The sequence below is a fragment of the Leishmania major genome, chromosome 29, assembly GCF_000002725.2.
Source record: "Leishmania major strain Friedlin complete genome, chromosome 29".
NCBI classification, from domain to species: domain Eukaryota; phylum Euglenozoa; class Kinetoplastea; order Trypanosomatida; family Trypanosomatidae; genus Leishmania; species Leishmania major.
Genome location: NC_007270.2, coordinates 435,851 through 448,518, shown reverse-complemented (window position 1 = coordinate 448,518; position 12,668 = coordinate 435,851). Strand labels below are relative to the sequence as shown.

The window sequence follows — 12,668 nt, the reverse complement described above, 5'->3', positions numbered from 1 at the left end:
ACCTTATACGCGTGCGCACGCGGAGTGCCAGTCGGCGGTCACGAAGCACATCGGAGTGGTTTGTGTCTATATTAGCGAGCGTGAACTCTTTCATGCGCTGAATGCAGGCCGAAGGGCCCCCTCCCCCGTCCCACACCCCACCCAATCACCGCGACCGTCTCTAGCAGCAGCGGTGATGGCAAGCATAGAGAGGGGTGAAGCGGGAGAAACGGGGAGGAAAGGACACGGGGCGAAGTGTCTGCGGTGGCCATCTGCCTCTCACGCTCAGTCGCACATACATACGGATGCTCTCTGCAGATCCGCGGGGCGCTACTTATATCTCCTTCCTCCTCTTCCCCATAGTTACGTGAAGCGCGGCGTAGCCCTCAACCGCAAAGACGAAGCGCACGCGCACGCACACACAGGGAGACAGAAGCAGAGAGCACAACAAAACTGAAAAAGGAGGGGCGAACGAAAAGACACGGGAGATGTCTGCACCTGGAGGCACAGCGGCCTGCCCACGGCAACGACCGCACTCACACAAGCAAGAGAGGGGAGGGCGAGAGAGAGCGGAAGAGACTACCTCTCCACCTGTAGATGTAAGCTTCCTCAACCCCACCCCATCCCCTTCCCTGTCACATCGGCCTGCTTTGCGTGCGTGTGTGCGAACGCTACAGCTCTGCCTGTGCCTTCAAAGCCGTCTGCCGCTTAATCCGAGAGATCGGGAGCGCCCACGAGAGCACTATCACGGTGAGCACCGCCACGATCACAAAGAACACCAGCGCTGCCCAGCGGGTCTTTGCGTTCATCTTGTCCCACGGGAAGTCCTCCCCGTTGGGGTCCCGCTCGATCATGAAGCGACCGGCAATGGTGAGCACGTCGGGGTAGCACTCGGGCCGCGCCACCATCGGTGTCTTCTGCCGCCTCTGCGGCGCATTGGCGCGATCGATGGGCGACGGCTGCGTCGACTCCGTCTCTGATCCCTCGGGCGGCCAAATTTCCGGCGACAGAGTCAAGGAGCGCTCCGCTGGTGCCTGGTGCACCGCAGGCAGCGTTGGTAGTAGCGCAGGTGTCAAGTCCGCACTGAACTGCTTGTTGCCGCACACAATCACGCCAGGGTAGGTAAAGACACGAAGGTGGTAGAGAATGGGAACGCCAACACAACCGACGTGGTCGTACGGCACAGCCCAGAAGCCATGCCGGCCGCACGGCATCAGCGGATTGGCAGAGGCACCGGCAAGACCACTCGCGGCGGTGTTGGCCGTCAGCGCCGCCACGCGCTTCAACGGCGGAGGTATGGAGGAGGGAGAGGTGCTGTCCCTCAAAGAAACTTTGCGGTGCTCCAAGCAGCTGTTGGTGCCCTGTCCGTTGAGGTGCCGGCCATTCGCGTCTTCTTGCTCGTCCGACGCGGCGGACGGCTTTTTCTCTCCCTCTTGGCCATCCTCTGCGCTCAGGCGGCGGTGCGTTCGCTCCTCCTTGCGCGCCTGATGCGCGCGCCTCTGCCTCTGCCTCTCCGCAGAGGCAGAGGCGCGTTCACTCAGCAGGAAGCTTTTCAGCATCTCTGCTCGGCTGTAGTCGCGGGAGATGTACACCACCTCGAACCCTTTTACCTCGTGATGTGCCTCGTAGAAGTTGCCAATGACATCCATGAAAGCCTCGCACTCGGGGCTCCACGAGGCGCCAAAGAACAGCACAACGTACGGCACGTCACGAAGCACGTCTGCGGCCAGACGCTTGCTACCATCCTGGCGCAGCAGCTCTAGATTCGACCACTGGCCGAAGTAGTTCATGAGCGCCGGTGTTTAGTTGTGTGTGTGTGTGTGTGTGACGGTCGGGTGCCAGCACGCGCCCCCTGTGTATCTGTTGGGGGCAAAGGAGTGGCGTTGTACTCTTTTGTTTCGGTTGGTCCCCCCCCCAATTATCTTTCCAAGGCGCCCAATACCACTACGTCACCCCTTAATCCACAACTGTTTTCCTGCTGCCGTTTTGTTTGTGTCTCCTTGTCGGCTGGTGACTGGTCGGCCCTTCCTACTGGCGTTCCAGCAATGTTATTGCGTCCTTTGTTGGCTTATTCTCTTCATGGTGGTGTGGGACAGCTCATTCCCGCGTGAGTCGTGATTACGCGTGTGTGTATGGTGATGTGAATGTACGTGTAGGTTTGATGTCGGGTGTGATGGAGGTGGAACTCCAAAAGCAATAGGCGAAGACGAGGCAATGCAGATTTGCCAGACGGAGAGGGAGAGAGAACGTGGAAGTGTAAGGGAGACGCACGGGCGTAGCGCCGAGACACAATTATGCTCGTGTTCGCCTTCCCTTTTCGCTTGCTTTGCCCGGCCTGCGCGGTAGCGAGAGGAAGGCGGCGATTGGGACATCATTCGTACCGTCCTTTGTGGGCGAATCGTTGACCTGTAGCTGCGTATGCGTGTGCGCGTGTGCCTAAGCAGCCACCAACGCGAGGCATGGCTGACGCTCACGCGCTTTGCGACTGTAACGCACACGCGCAAAGACACAGACAACACCCTCTGACAACACCACCCCCTCCCCAGAGGCTTCTCGCTAAGAGAGAGAGAGAGAGAGGAGAAAAGAGGGAAGAGAGCATGAGGGAGAGACGTCACCTCCACGTGAGAAGGTTCGCTCTGTCGCATTCATGATCGGTGTCCTTCTGTTTTGGAGGTTGTTGCTGGTTGTTTGCCGTTGTCTGCGTACACATAGATAGGTAGATGCTATGCATAATGGGCACATTACTGTTTTTTTTCTCTCTCGTTATCGTTTTCTTCACGCTTGAGTCTGCTCGGCTCTCTTACTTGGTATGGCACGTGCCATGAAGTCTGTCGTAAAGTCCACGTATGGTGATTCGTTACTGTTTTCTGTTTCTTTCGCCCTTCCTTTGATTCTCGTGCCCTCCCCCTCCCCCTCCCCCTCCCCGTTCGCCATCCGCGGCGCACGCGCAAGGCCCATAACGAGGGCAAACAGGCACAACAAAGAGACAGAGGGGAGAAACGCTAGATGCTACACGACAAGGGTGGGACGGGAAAGCAATGAAGGGGGAGGCTGCTGGACAGACACGGGCACGGGGGAGGAAAGAGGAGGAGGAAACGATCTGCGGCAGCGCCCTCTGGGAATAGAATCAATACAAGAACAAGAGGCAAGAGTCAGCATAGGTGGAACAAGAAAAAGAAGGCAAGCCGCTAACGCGCACGCGCGCACTCGCCAAGAGAGTGGAGGGTGAAGGGCATCTTAAAGAGGACAAAACGCAAAGCGCCACGCGTATCCGGTGCATGCAGCCACAGAAAACGAAAGAACAGCTCGAACGTGCGCCACAGCACTCGCATCAACGTGCACACACACACACACACACACCACAAGACGCCTCGCAAGCATCAGCGCCACTAGGGATGCAGGAGCAACTCACTGTTGCCTCCACCCCACACTTCGCATTCTCTCGCCTCATATGTACTCTATCTTCGTTAGTGTACAGTCGTACTTCCGGCTACGGGCTTGCGTGCGTGTGTGTGTGTGTGTGTGTGTGTATGCGAATATGTGTCTGCGCGAGGGGAGAGGTGGATGGCGGCAAATTGGCAGGAATCAATCAAGATGGCGTGCTTTCCAGCACTGGCGCAAAGGAAGCACATAATACTGCAAAAACAGAAAGTCAAAGGAGAAATACGAGGGGGAGTGGGATAGAGGCGCCCACTGGTGGAAGGTGCGTGCGCGACGAAAACAAAGAAGAAGAGGCAGCGCTGATGGCCATCGGGGAAAGTGGAAAATATATAAAGTGTGTAGACTCACTAGCAGTCTGCAGAAACCTCCCTCCAGCAGTACTCTGTGTCGGCTCTCCTTTCGCTCTCCGGACGAAATCGCACACGCATACACACACACACACACACACGCAAGCACGCAGGCATCGAAAAGAGGCACTCTTGAACGCTACCGTTGTTCTTGTGCGCAGCGCCTTCATGAGACACAGGCAGAACAAAACGCAGCAAACCGCTTGACAAACCCGAAAGGACGAAGACAGGCAGAGAAAAAGGGGGGAGAGAGGACACGCATACACATACATGCACACGAACAGGTCCATCTGAGTTACACTGGGAAAGGGTGAAGGGTTTTAGAAGTAATCGCATAAGTAGAGATCGAGAGAGAGAGAGGGAGGGGGGAGAGAGAGAGAGCGACATTCTCGTCGTTTCTTGCTACACTTTCTAGACAGTGCTCCTATTAGAGCCCCCTTCTGTAGGTAGGGCGCCGTGTGTCTGTGCTGGTCAGAAGGAGAGAGACAGACAACGAAAAAGAAAGAGAGGGAGAGGGGACGGCGACGATGTCGCCCGCGGGAGGAGCGAATACAAGCATGCATGCCAGAGTACGCGACAAGTGAGTCGACTAGCTCGTGTGTCCATTTGCGTGAATGCTATCGCAAGCTGTGTGAGAGAGCCGCGTGACGCCACCAAAGCATGCCCTCACGCAACAACAGACGTGTCATGGTGACAAAAACAAAAGAGAAAGTAGCCGCTAACCGACATCGAGCACAGGCGTACCTGTGGGCGCGCGTGCACGGTGTGTAGCAAATCGTCGTTGCCTAAGTGCGAGAAGGAGGAGGCAAGCCAAACTACCTGCGGAGTCGTGAAAGCCACATAAACACACTCCATCGCCCACCTGCCACGCGAATATGAAGTCAGCAGCATCCACTGCGATACCTTTTTTTTTGGGGGGGTAGGGGAGGGGAGGGGGGGGGTTGTGATGGCTTCCTCAACTTTTTTGTTTTCCTTCCAGAGTGAACGTGTTGTTCTCTCCGACGCCACCAAGCGCGTGCCTGACGTAGACACGCGCTGGCATAGACGTATGCGCCTACACACACACACACGAAACGCTTGCAGTTGAGAACGTGTATGTGCCTGTGCGTAGATGCATCATTCCGCATCACAAGTACAGGAGAGAAGTTTTTGATAGGTTGCATGCCCCCATTCTCCTGGCATAGAGCAGAGACGTTGGCTTCGAAGGAGTGAGAAAGAGAGAGACAGTACACAATTTAGCACGGGCTGCTTCCTCGATGGGTGTGGCACCGCAGTGCAGCAGCCAACACAAACTCGAAGAAGCCTGTAAGTAGCGAACAATTCTGTCTCTCTCTCCTGCGCGATACACCCTTCTCCACAACCTTCCATGAACAATCTAGAGCATATATACATATATATATATATATATATAAGAAAGGGGGACGTGGAGAGAAAGCATCCGAAGAGACGGGCACACACGCAGGCACGTATCATGTCGTAGCGCTCCAATAGAAAGCGAGAAAGACGAGTGGGAGAGTCGAATCCATAAAGAGTTCGTGAAGCCTTGTTGCTTCTCTTGCGTCGTCGTCTTCGTCGAACCGTTTCCTTCCCTATGGGCCTTGAACCTCCCAAAGACAAAGAGAAGAACAAAAAAAAATAACACACACATACACACACGTGCACACACACCGGCACTCCAAGAGAAAACGAAAAGCACAAGCACGCCCATGTATCGAGAACGCCTCGCGTGGAAGGAGCGAGCGCTGTGCAGCTTCCGGCACTCGAGCGGCATGGCAAGGGCATGTTGTGGAAAATAGTGACGGGGCTGGCGAGTCCGGAAACTGTCGCCCGCCAGAACGAAAACAAACGAAGAAAACGGAGAAGGATAGAAACAAGCAGAGATACGAAATCAACGACAACAGTAAAGACGAAAACAAGTTGAAAACTACCATAGCAACTAAAAGCAAAGAAAACCGATGTCGACCACGCGCACCACCCGTGATGGCGTTTGCGTGGGAGTGCACGCTTGAATCGAGCGTCGCAACGGGGTGGGGAAGGGGTAAACGTGAAAAACTACAGCCCCCCCCCCCCTCCCCGGACCCCACCCCCTCCAATAAAAAAAAGAGGGGCAGCTGACACGGCTAAACCACAGAAACGGCGAGAGGAGGAAGGAAGGAAGGAGTTGGGTGGGGTGGGGAAGTGCGAGAGAGACATACGTGCCACAGACACAACCATGCACTTACCAATCTTCCTCCTTGACCACCTTCATCCAGATACGACAATGAAAGATGTGGTTGAGGAACGTGGCCAGCTCGAGAAAACGCACCGGGGTATCGGAAGTGTAGTGCACATAGAGCTTCTGCCCGTCCGCCTGGAACTCCACATCCACAAAGTGCATCCACTCTACACGGCAGCTCTGAAACAGGTGCGGCTGCGTAGTCAGGTACCGAAGGAACTCTAGTGTTGCCTCCTCGAGGGGAAGCTGCGTGTTCCCATGCATCAGGATCTCGTCGGCCAGAGCGGCGCGGTGGATGGAGGCGGCGAGCGAAAATTCCAGGTGTACGACGAGGTGAGCGGCACGTCGCTGCACATCCGTCATGGCCTCGTACTCGTCGCGCGTCATGGAGAGCGTGACGATGCCGGTGTCGACACCCATGTCTCCATCCACGACCACCATCGTACCAGGGGTGTAGTGCTCTGACGCGACGGCTGTGCTCTTGCGGAAGCGGTGCTGCAGCAAGCACACATACTTCATCTCCGACTCGTCCAACACGGTGAACCGCGGCCCGTCTCCGCTTTCAACCTCCAGACCGCGCCGGCGGTTCATCAGACGGCGGGAGAGGGGTAGCATGCGGCGCAGTACGCGGGTGGAGCTGTTGCTACCAGGCCCGATCACGCACCGCCGGAGCTCCAGCGCGTCACGGAAGCAGCCGCTCGAGTCCAGCTTCTGCCACAGGCCAAGAAGGTAGCTCGTGTCGAGGTCGGCCAGGTTGGCAACAAGCAGCTCCTCTTTCGTCGAGGCCATCTCCGCCGGCTGCACCAGGGGGCACACGCGCGCGGTGCGCGGCCGCCACCCCCACCTCGATGCCGGCTGATACGCGGAGCGGGCCGCGCTGAAGTCCAAGGGCGAAAAGCACGCGCTTGGGCGGCGTACCGCAGGCCACACCCCTGCCGCAGCAGCGGGGTCAGCGGTGCCGCCGACTACGCCTGAGGCCGGCGAGAGGTCCTCATTACCAGGTGCTTCAGCCGGGACTACGACATCGAGGGTCGATGACGAAGTCGGGTGCGACGCTTTAAGGTGCCCAGACACACACGAGACGTAGGACGAAGAATCGGTGGACACGACAGAGTCTTCGTTGGTAGCGCCCACCTTCGCGCCTCTGGTCGGCGCAGGAAGGCCCATCTGCTTCGAGCGCGGCTTCGGCACCGACGGCTTGCCACGCTCCGCAGGCACCGAGGCCGTGACCGTGAGCACAGTTATCGGTTCTGTCGCCGGTGGGGCCGCTGGAACGGCACCGTCGTCATCATCATCCACAAAAGCTGAGTGACGGAGTGGTGCGGAGGCACCACTCGCAAAGAGAGCCGCGGGGACGGTCGCGGTGGGCGCTGCCTCCCTCACACTCAGAAGTGCGCCGACAACTCCGCTGTGCTCGTGGCTGAGAGACAAGTCGCCGCCACCGTTCACGTAATGACGCACACACACCTTCTTTGTCGGCAGGCGACGGGGGCTGGGCCGCACCCCGTCGGCGCTGTTGCTGCTGCTGCCGTTCACACCCGCTACGATGTCTGGCGAGCGAGGCGGCTGCGTGACGCTGGCCGTGGCGTCACCGCGGTCAGAGAAACTGATGGTGGCGCGTGCAACGTAGGGGCTGCCGGCGGGCAGCGAGGAGCACGATGTGCTGGTCGCCTCGCTGCCGTCGCTCTCGAAGGTGGCCTGGGTCTGCGGCAGAACGATGCGGCTATACGGGTCGTGTCGCCATACGACACCCGGCACCGTCAACACCCGATCCAGAGCATCTTGAGTAGGGGCCTGCGCGGCCGCCCCGTCGCCTTCCCACAACGACTGGTCCGATGCCTCGGCATCAACGTCGCCTGCCGCGGGGAGCCGTGGAATGGGTGACAGCGCCGCCACTGCTGCCTCTTCGGCGGCCATAGCACTGATAGAAGCAGCTTCGTGGCCAAAGCCGTTGGCGCCGACTGTTTTCCCCGACGCTGAAGCCTGGGCAGGAACGGCGAGGTCAGAGCGCGACAGCGGCTTAACACCGGCCCTCTGCGCCGCGGAGCGCTCCTTGAGCAGCTGAGAAGAGCGGTGCTGCTGCATCAGCCGCGCGTGCACGTCGGCCAGCAGCGCGCTCTCCTCTGGCGAGCAGGACCTCTCTGCCGACTCTGACGCAGCACCGGTGCTCCTCCGATGGCTGTGCGGCAAGGGGCGCTGAGTAAGCGAAGACGTCGCGCGATGATACGGCTGCATGTCATGCGGCGTGCCCGACTTCCGAGTCGACATGCGAATGGGCTGGGCAGCGTCCACCGGGCTGTAGCCTCCACGCTGGGCACAAGCCACGAGCGGGCACTGCGCCACAGCAGCCGCGGCGTCGGCGCTGCTGATATGTGCCTTGCATGGTGGAATGTCGTAGGCGCGGCCGTCGTAGGCCAGAAACTGCGGGGTTCGCGCCGCCCTAGACACGGGCGAGCTGGTTGGCAAGGAGGCCGAGGACGACAACTCCATCACGCCAGACGGATATGTGGGCGGCACACCAATCGCATGCGCATCATTTCCGGCGGCTGTGGCCGCGTACGACGGAGGCAGCGCAAACGGAACCAGCGTGCCAGAGCTCGACTGGGGCGAGAGTCGCGGCGGAGGCGGCGGCACCATGGCGTAATGCGACCGTCCATGTGGGCTGCTGAGCATCTCCTCCTCCGTAGAGTTCTGCCCCATCGAGACTGAGGTGGGCGTAATGCCGCTGCTCCCGCAGTCAGCGTACAGCCCATAGCCACTGCCGCAGCTACCGCCAACGACGTTGGAGCAAGAAATGGAGTAGTACCCGCGAGGTAGATACCACTGAGGAAAGCGGGAACCGCTGAAGCTGCAGCTGCTGAAGACGGAGCCGGCAGCTTGGTCCATGTACCTATACCCGTTTATGCCGGCGATGGAAGGTGTCGGCCCGTACCCCACCACGGGGCTGGCATTGCGGGCGCCGGCACCGCACAGCTCTGCCGAGGTCAGCGGCGAATCAGCGTAGCGAGGCTGCGAAGAGTGGTAGTAGAAGTCGTTCGCTTGGGCCGCGGCTGCGGCAACGTAGAAGTCGGGCTGAGGTAGCAGCGGCGGCGTGATCGTTGGCAGCTCGAAAGAGTTGAAAGACGAAGGGTAACTGCTGCCGCAGGCGGTAGCGACGCTCTGGATCATGCCACCAGCACCGCCGTTGTACGGCTGCGCGTAGCTCACCACGAAAGGCCGGACGTTAGGGCTGTAGCCCTGCTGCACACCAGCTATAGCAGCGTCGTTTTCAGCGGCGGACATGGCGTCCGCGGCACCAGCGCCACCACTCATGCTCCGTGCTGGGCTTCCTGCTGCGTCATTGCCCATGTGAACAAAGGGGTAGGCGAAGGTGCCCGGGCTGGATGCGGCAGTGGACATCAGTGCAAGCCTTGCGGCCTTCGCAGTGGGGCTCCGTGTGCGGCGGCGTAGCGAGAAATGGCGCTCAGAGGTGGGTGACGAAACGAGAGAGGGGGGAAAAGAGCGTCTTCTGTGCTGTGCGCAAGCCCACTCCTACGAAATGGTCGGACGCGCCGCGATCTGTTACGCGAAAATAAACACCCCTGCCAAGGTGGACAAGAGAGGGGGAGAGGCAGCGATGTCCGCCGTCCGCAAGAAAAAGGGTTGAGAAGCACACGCAGCCCAGGCACGCCTGTTCCAAGTAAGGAACACTCGAAAGAAAAACGAAAATGGAGAAGCGGCCACGAAAAGAAGAAAATGGAATGCAGAGCGAGAGACGACGGTGACAGCGGAGTTTGCGTTGTGTGAAGATCTAAGAGAGGAGGGGGAGGGGGCAAAGAAGGAACCAAAAAAAAAAAATAATACACAAGACAATATACACAACCAATACAAGCGTATGGGTCACTAGGGAAGAACACGAAAACGACGAAGGAAAAGGACGTAGGCGGTGGTGGACAAGAGAAAAGAGGCCGCTGATGAGCACAGGCGCGAAGGCGGGGCCGTTTTCTTTTGTTTCCTTGTCGCTTACGCGCTGCTGTGAAAACGTAGAAGCTATAGGGGAAAAGGGGGGAGAGGGCGCCGATGCGCATACACGGGGACACAGATGTACACACGTGCACGCGACAGCGAGTGAGACAGAGAAAGTACGCTGGACGGGAAGGCCTCTTCGCCACGTTCAAGCGAAGACAAACTGTGCACGTGCGCCTTGAAACTATGCGAAGCCTGCGTCCGTCTCCCGCCTTAGCTTGTGTGTGTGTGTGTGTGTGTGTGTGTGTGTGCTGACACGCAAACGACGGAATTTGACAAAAAAAAAGGATGGAAAGCGAAAGGCAGTCGTCGATGCGTGCGCGCACACACGCCGGGAAAGCACACGGAAGCAACAGGGGCTCGTGATTTGCTCTCGATGAGGAGCCCACACCGGCACGCAAGCACGCACCTCCGTGCACAGACGCGCGCGCAGAAAGAGAGAGAGAGAGAGAGCTGTGATGCTCAACAACAGAGAGAACACAAGAGAAAATGCAAAAGCGATCGATATGGCAACAGCCGAGCGCTGAGCGGGCCTGCCTTCCCTTCACGGACACTGGAAAGCAGGAAGGCAGAACAAAAAAAAAAGATTGAAAGCGGCGGCGATGATGATGGCCGAGTGTGCTTGCGCATGAAAGCAGCAACCTCTTCTCCCCTCCCCTTTTTTCAGCTCTCCAAGCCGAAAGGAAAAGTAAAAAAAAAAAAACAGGCAAAGACGAAGAGAAAGACAACCAAAAAAAAAGGTCGGAGACAGAGATGACGTACTCTGTTCTTTTTTGTTGTTATTCTTACCAGGTACGGAACAGAGGCACACACACACACACACACGCACGCACAGGCCAGCGGGCTGACAGGCAGACAGACGCACCCAAACGCGTGCGAGAAGGTGAACGTCAACTTCTTTTTGGTTTCTTTCGCGTGTTCGCACTCAAGAAGGAAATCCAGCACGCGCTCGTCAAGCTGATACGCAACGATTAATGATAATAATAATCAGAAGCGACAGGGTGCGCAATGGAGGGGAGGGGATCCTGTTTTACCTTTTCAAGGATGCAACGCTTCAGAGGAGAAGGGAGACGTAAGACTTGTTCGCGTTGCTCTTGGCGTTGGATAGCCGTGTCGTCGCTCGAGCTTCGACGATGTGCGTCAGAGCGTGCAAATCGAGCGCTGCTCGATGAGTGAGAGACCCAGTGCACACACACACACGGCAACCACAAACACGCAAGGGGTGTGGCAGAGCTGGCGCGCGGTGCACAAAGACGGCGAAGGACGAATTATGAAGGAAAAATGATAATAACGACGCGACACCCAGGGGAGGAGGGAGCAGACGTCAGAGCTGAGGGACGTGGTGAATGAAGGCGTCACCGGATGTGTTTAGGTTTGCCACGACAAAGGTCTGTGTGTCTCGAGGAGAGAGATCGGGTCGAGGTGATGCAGACACAGGTTTCGGTGAGGGCGCTTCGATTTCTGGGCTTCTTTCGTTTCGTTTGTTGCTGTTAGCGGTAGGATGAGGTGCGCACAGACACAAATACACAAAAAAAAGAAGGTGCGCTGGATGGGAAGGAAAGGGAAGGGGTATTAGACGGCTCCTATCGTATCGTCTGAAACGATCGACAAGCGTGAGCTCGGGATGAAGATGAGGAGGCGGGGAAAGGGGTGGAGCGAACTATATATCTATATGTAGAGAGAGATATAACGCTGAGAAGGGGAGAGGGATCGTGTAGTTAGCGAAGTGGTTTTGCTGAGCGCGTCTGTCCTTCTAAAGATACACAAGTAAAGAAAAGGAAGAGGATAGGTTCCAAGTGCGTTCTCTGTGAGAAATCCACCTCACTTCAGTGCTGGCACGTTTCCGGTGTGTGTGCGTATGGGCTTGCGTGGCGCACGCCAGCCTTTGTGGAGTAAGCACAGAAAGAAGAGTAAGAAGAGAGAGAGCGCGCGCGCGCAGTCGTGAAAGCGGAAATGGCAGATCAATGAAGACGAAACAAAATGTTAAAAACGAAAAAAAAACGCCTCCGTAGAAGATAGCAGTCTTCTCTGGGCGTGTTGATGATAATGACAAGAGCGGCTCTGTATCCTATTTTTTTTTTCAACGGAGGGCTCTCTGCGCGTGTAAGCTCGAGAACGATGACGCTCTTCCCTCTCCCTCCCTCGCAGCCTTATCTTCTGTTGTTTGTTTGTTTTTCAACTTCCACGCTGCTTCGTTGTAGTCGGTGTACTTCCTTCACTGTCGCTGAGTGGTTGGAGATGTGGTGTGTGTGTGTGTGTGTGTGTGTGTGTGTGTGTGTGTGAGGGTGGATGTATCGCTTATCAGAATCCTGCAAAGCCTGCCAGAGGACGTGTCCACGTTTGCTTGGTTCGGTTTTTCTCCGGCCCTGCCGCTGTGCGTATGACCAGCAATGCACAGTGCACGGAAGAGAGATGTAACGTATCGGTTCCCCCAGCGCAGAGGTCTGGAATCAGCGAATGACGAAGAAGGTGCAAGAACGAAAAAAAAAGAATGTCGTTGCGAGAAAGGTGAACCACACACATACACACACACACACGCACATGTACACAACGAAACAAAGTAGCCCGCACTCACAAAACACACGTCAAGAGCGAGTGCAGGCGAACGATGGAGGCAGACCGAGGGTATCTGAGTCCTCGCAGCAGAGCGAGCTGTGATTTTGAGAGGAGAAAGCACGCAC

The 12,668-nt window shown here is 57.3% G+C and overlaps 2 protein-coding genes across 2 annotated transcripts; both read right to left on the bottom strand.

The window, feature by feature from the left end:
* Positions 1-650: 650 nt before the first annotated feature.
* Positions 651-1,769, bottom strand: LMJF_29_1130 (tryparedoxin-like protein; the record flags this gene model as incomplete). Its single annotated transcript, XM_003722144.1, has 1 exon — positions 651-1,769. The coding sequence occupies one exon, from the start codon at positions 1,767-1,769 to the stop codon at positions 651-653; it is 1,119 nt and encodes a 372-aa protein (XP_003722192.1).
* A 4,216-nt stretch (positions 1,770-5,985) lies between these two features.
* On the bottom strand, positions 5,986-9,294 carry LMJF_29_1120 (conserved hypothetical protein; the record flags this gene model as incomplete). The annotated part of the gene is made up of 1 exon (XM_003722143.1): positions 5,986-9,294. One exon carries the CDS (start codon positions 9,292-9,294, stop codon positions 5,986-5,988), a length of 3,309 nt encoding a protein of 1,102 aa, XP_003722191.1.
* Positions 9,295-12,668: the final 3,374 nt, after the last annotated feature.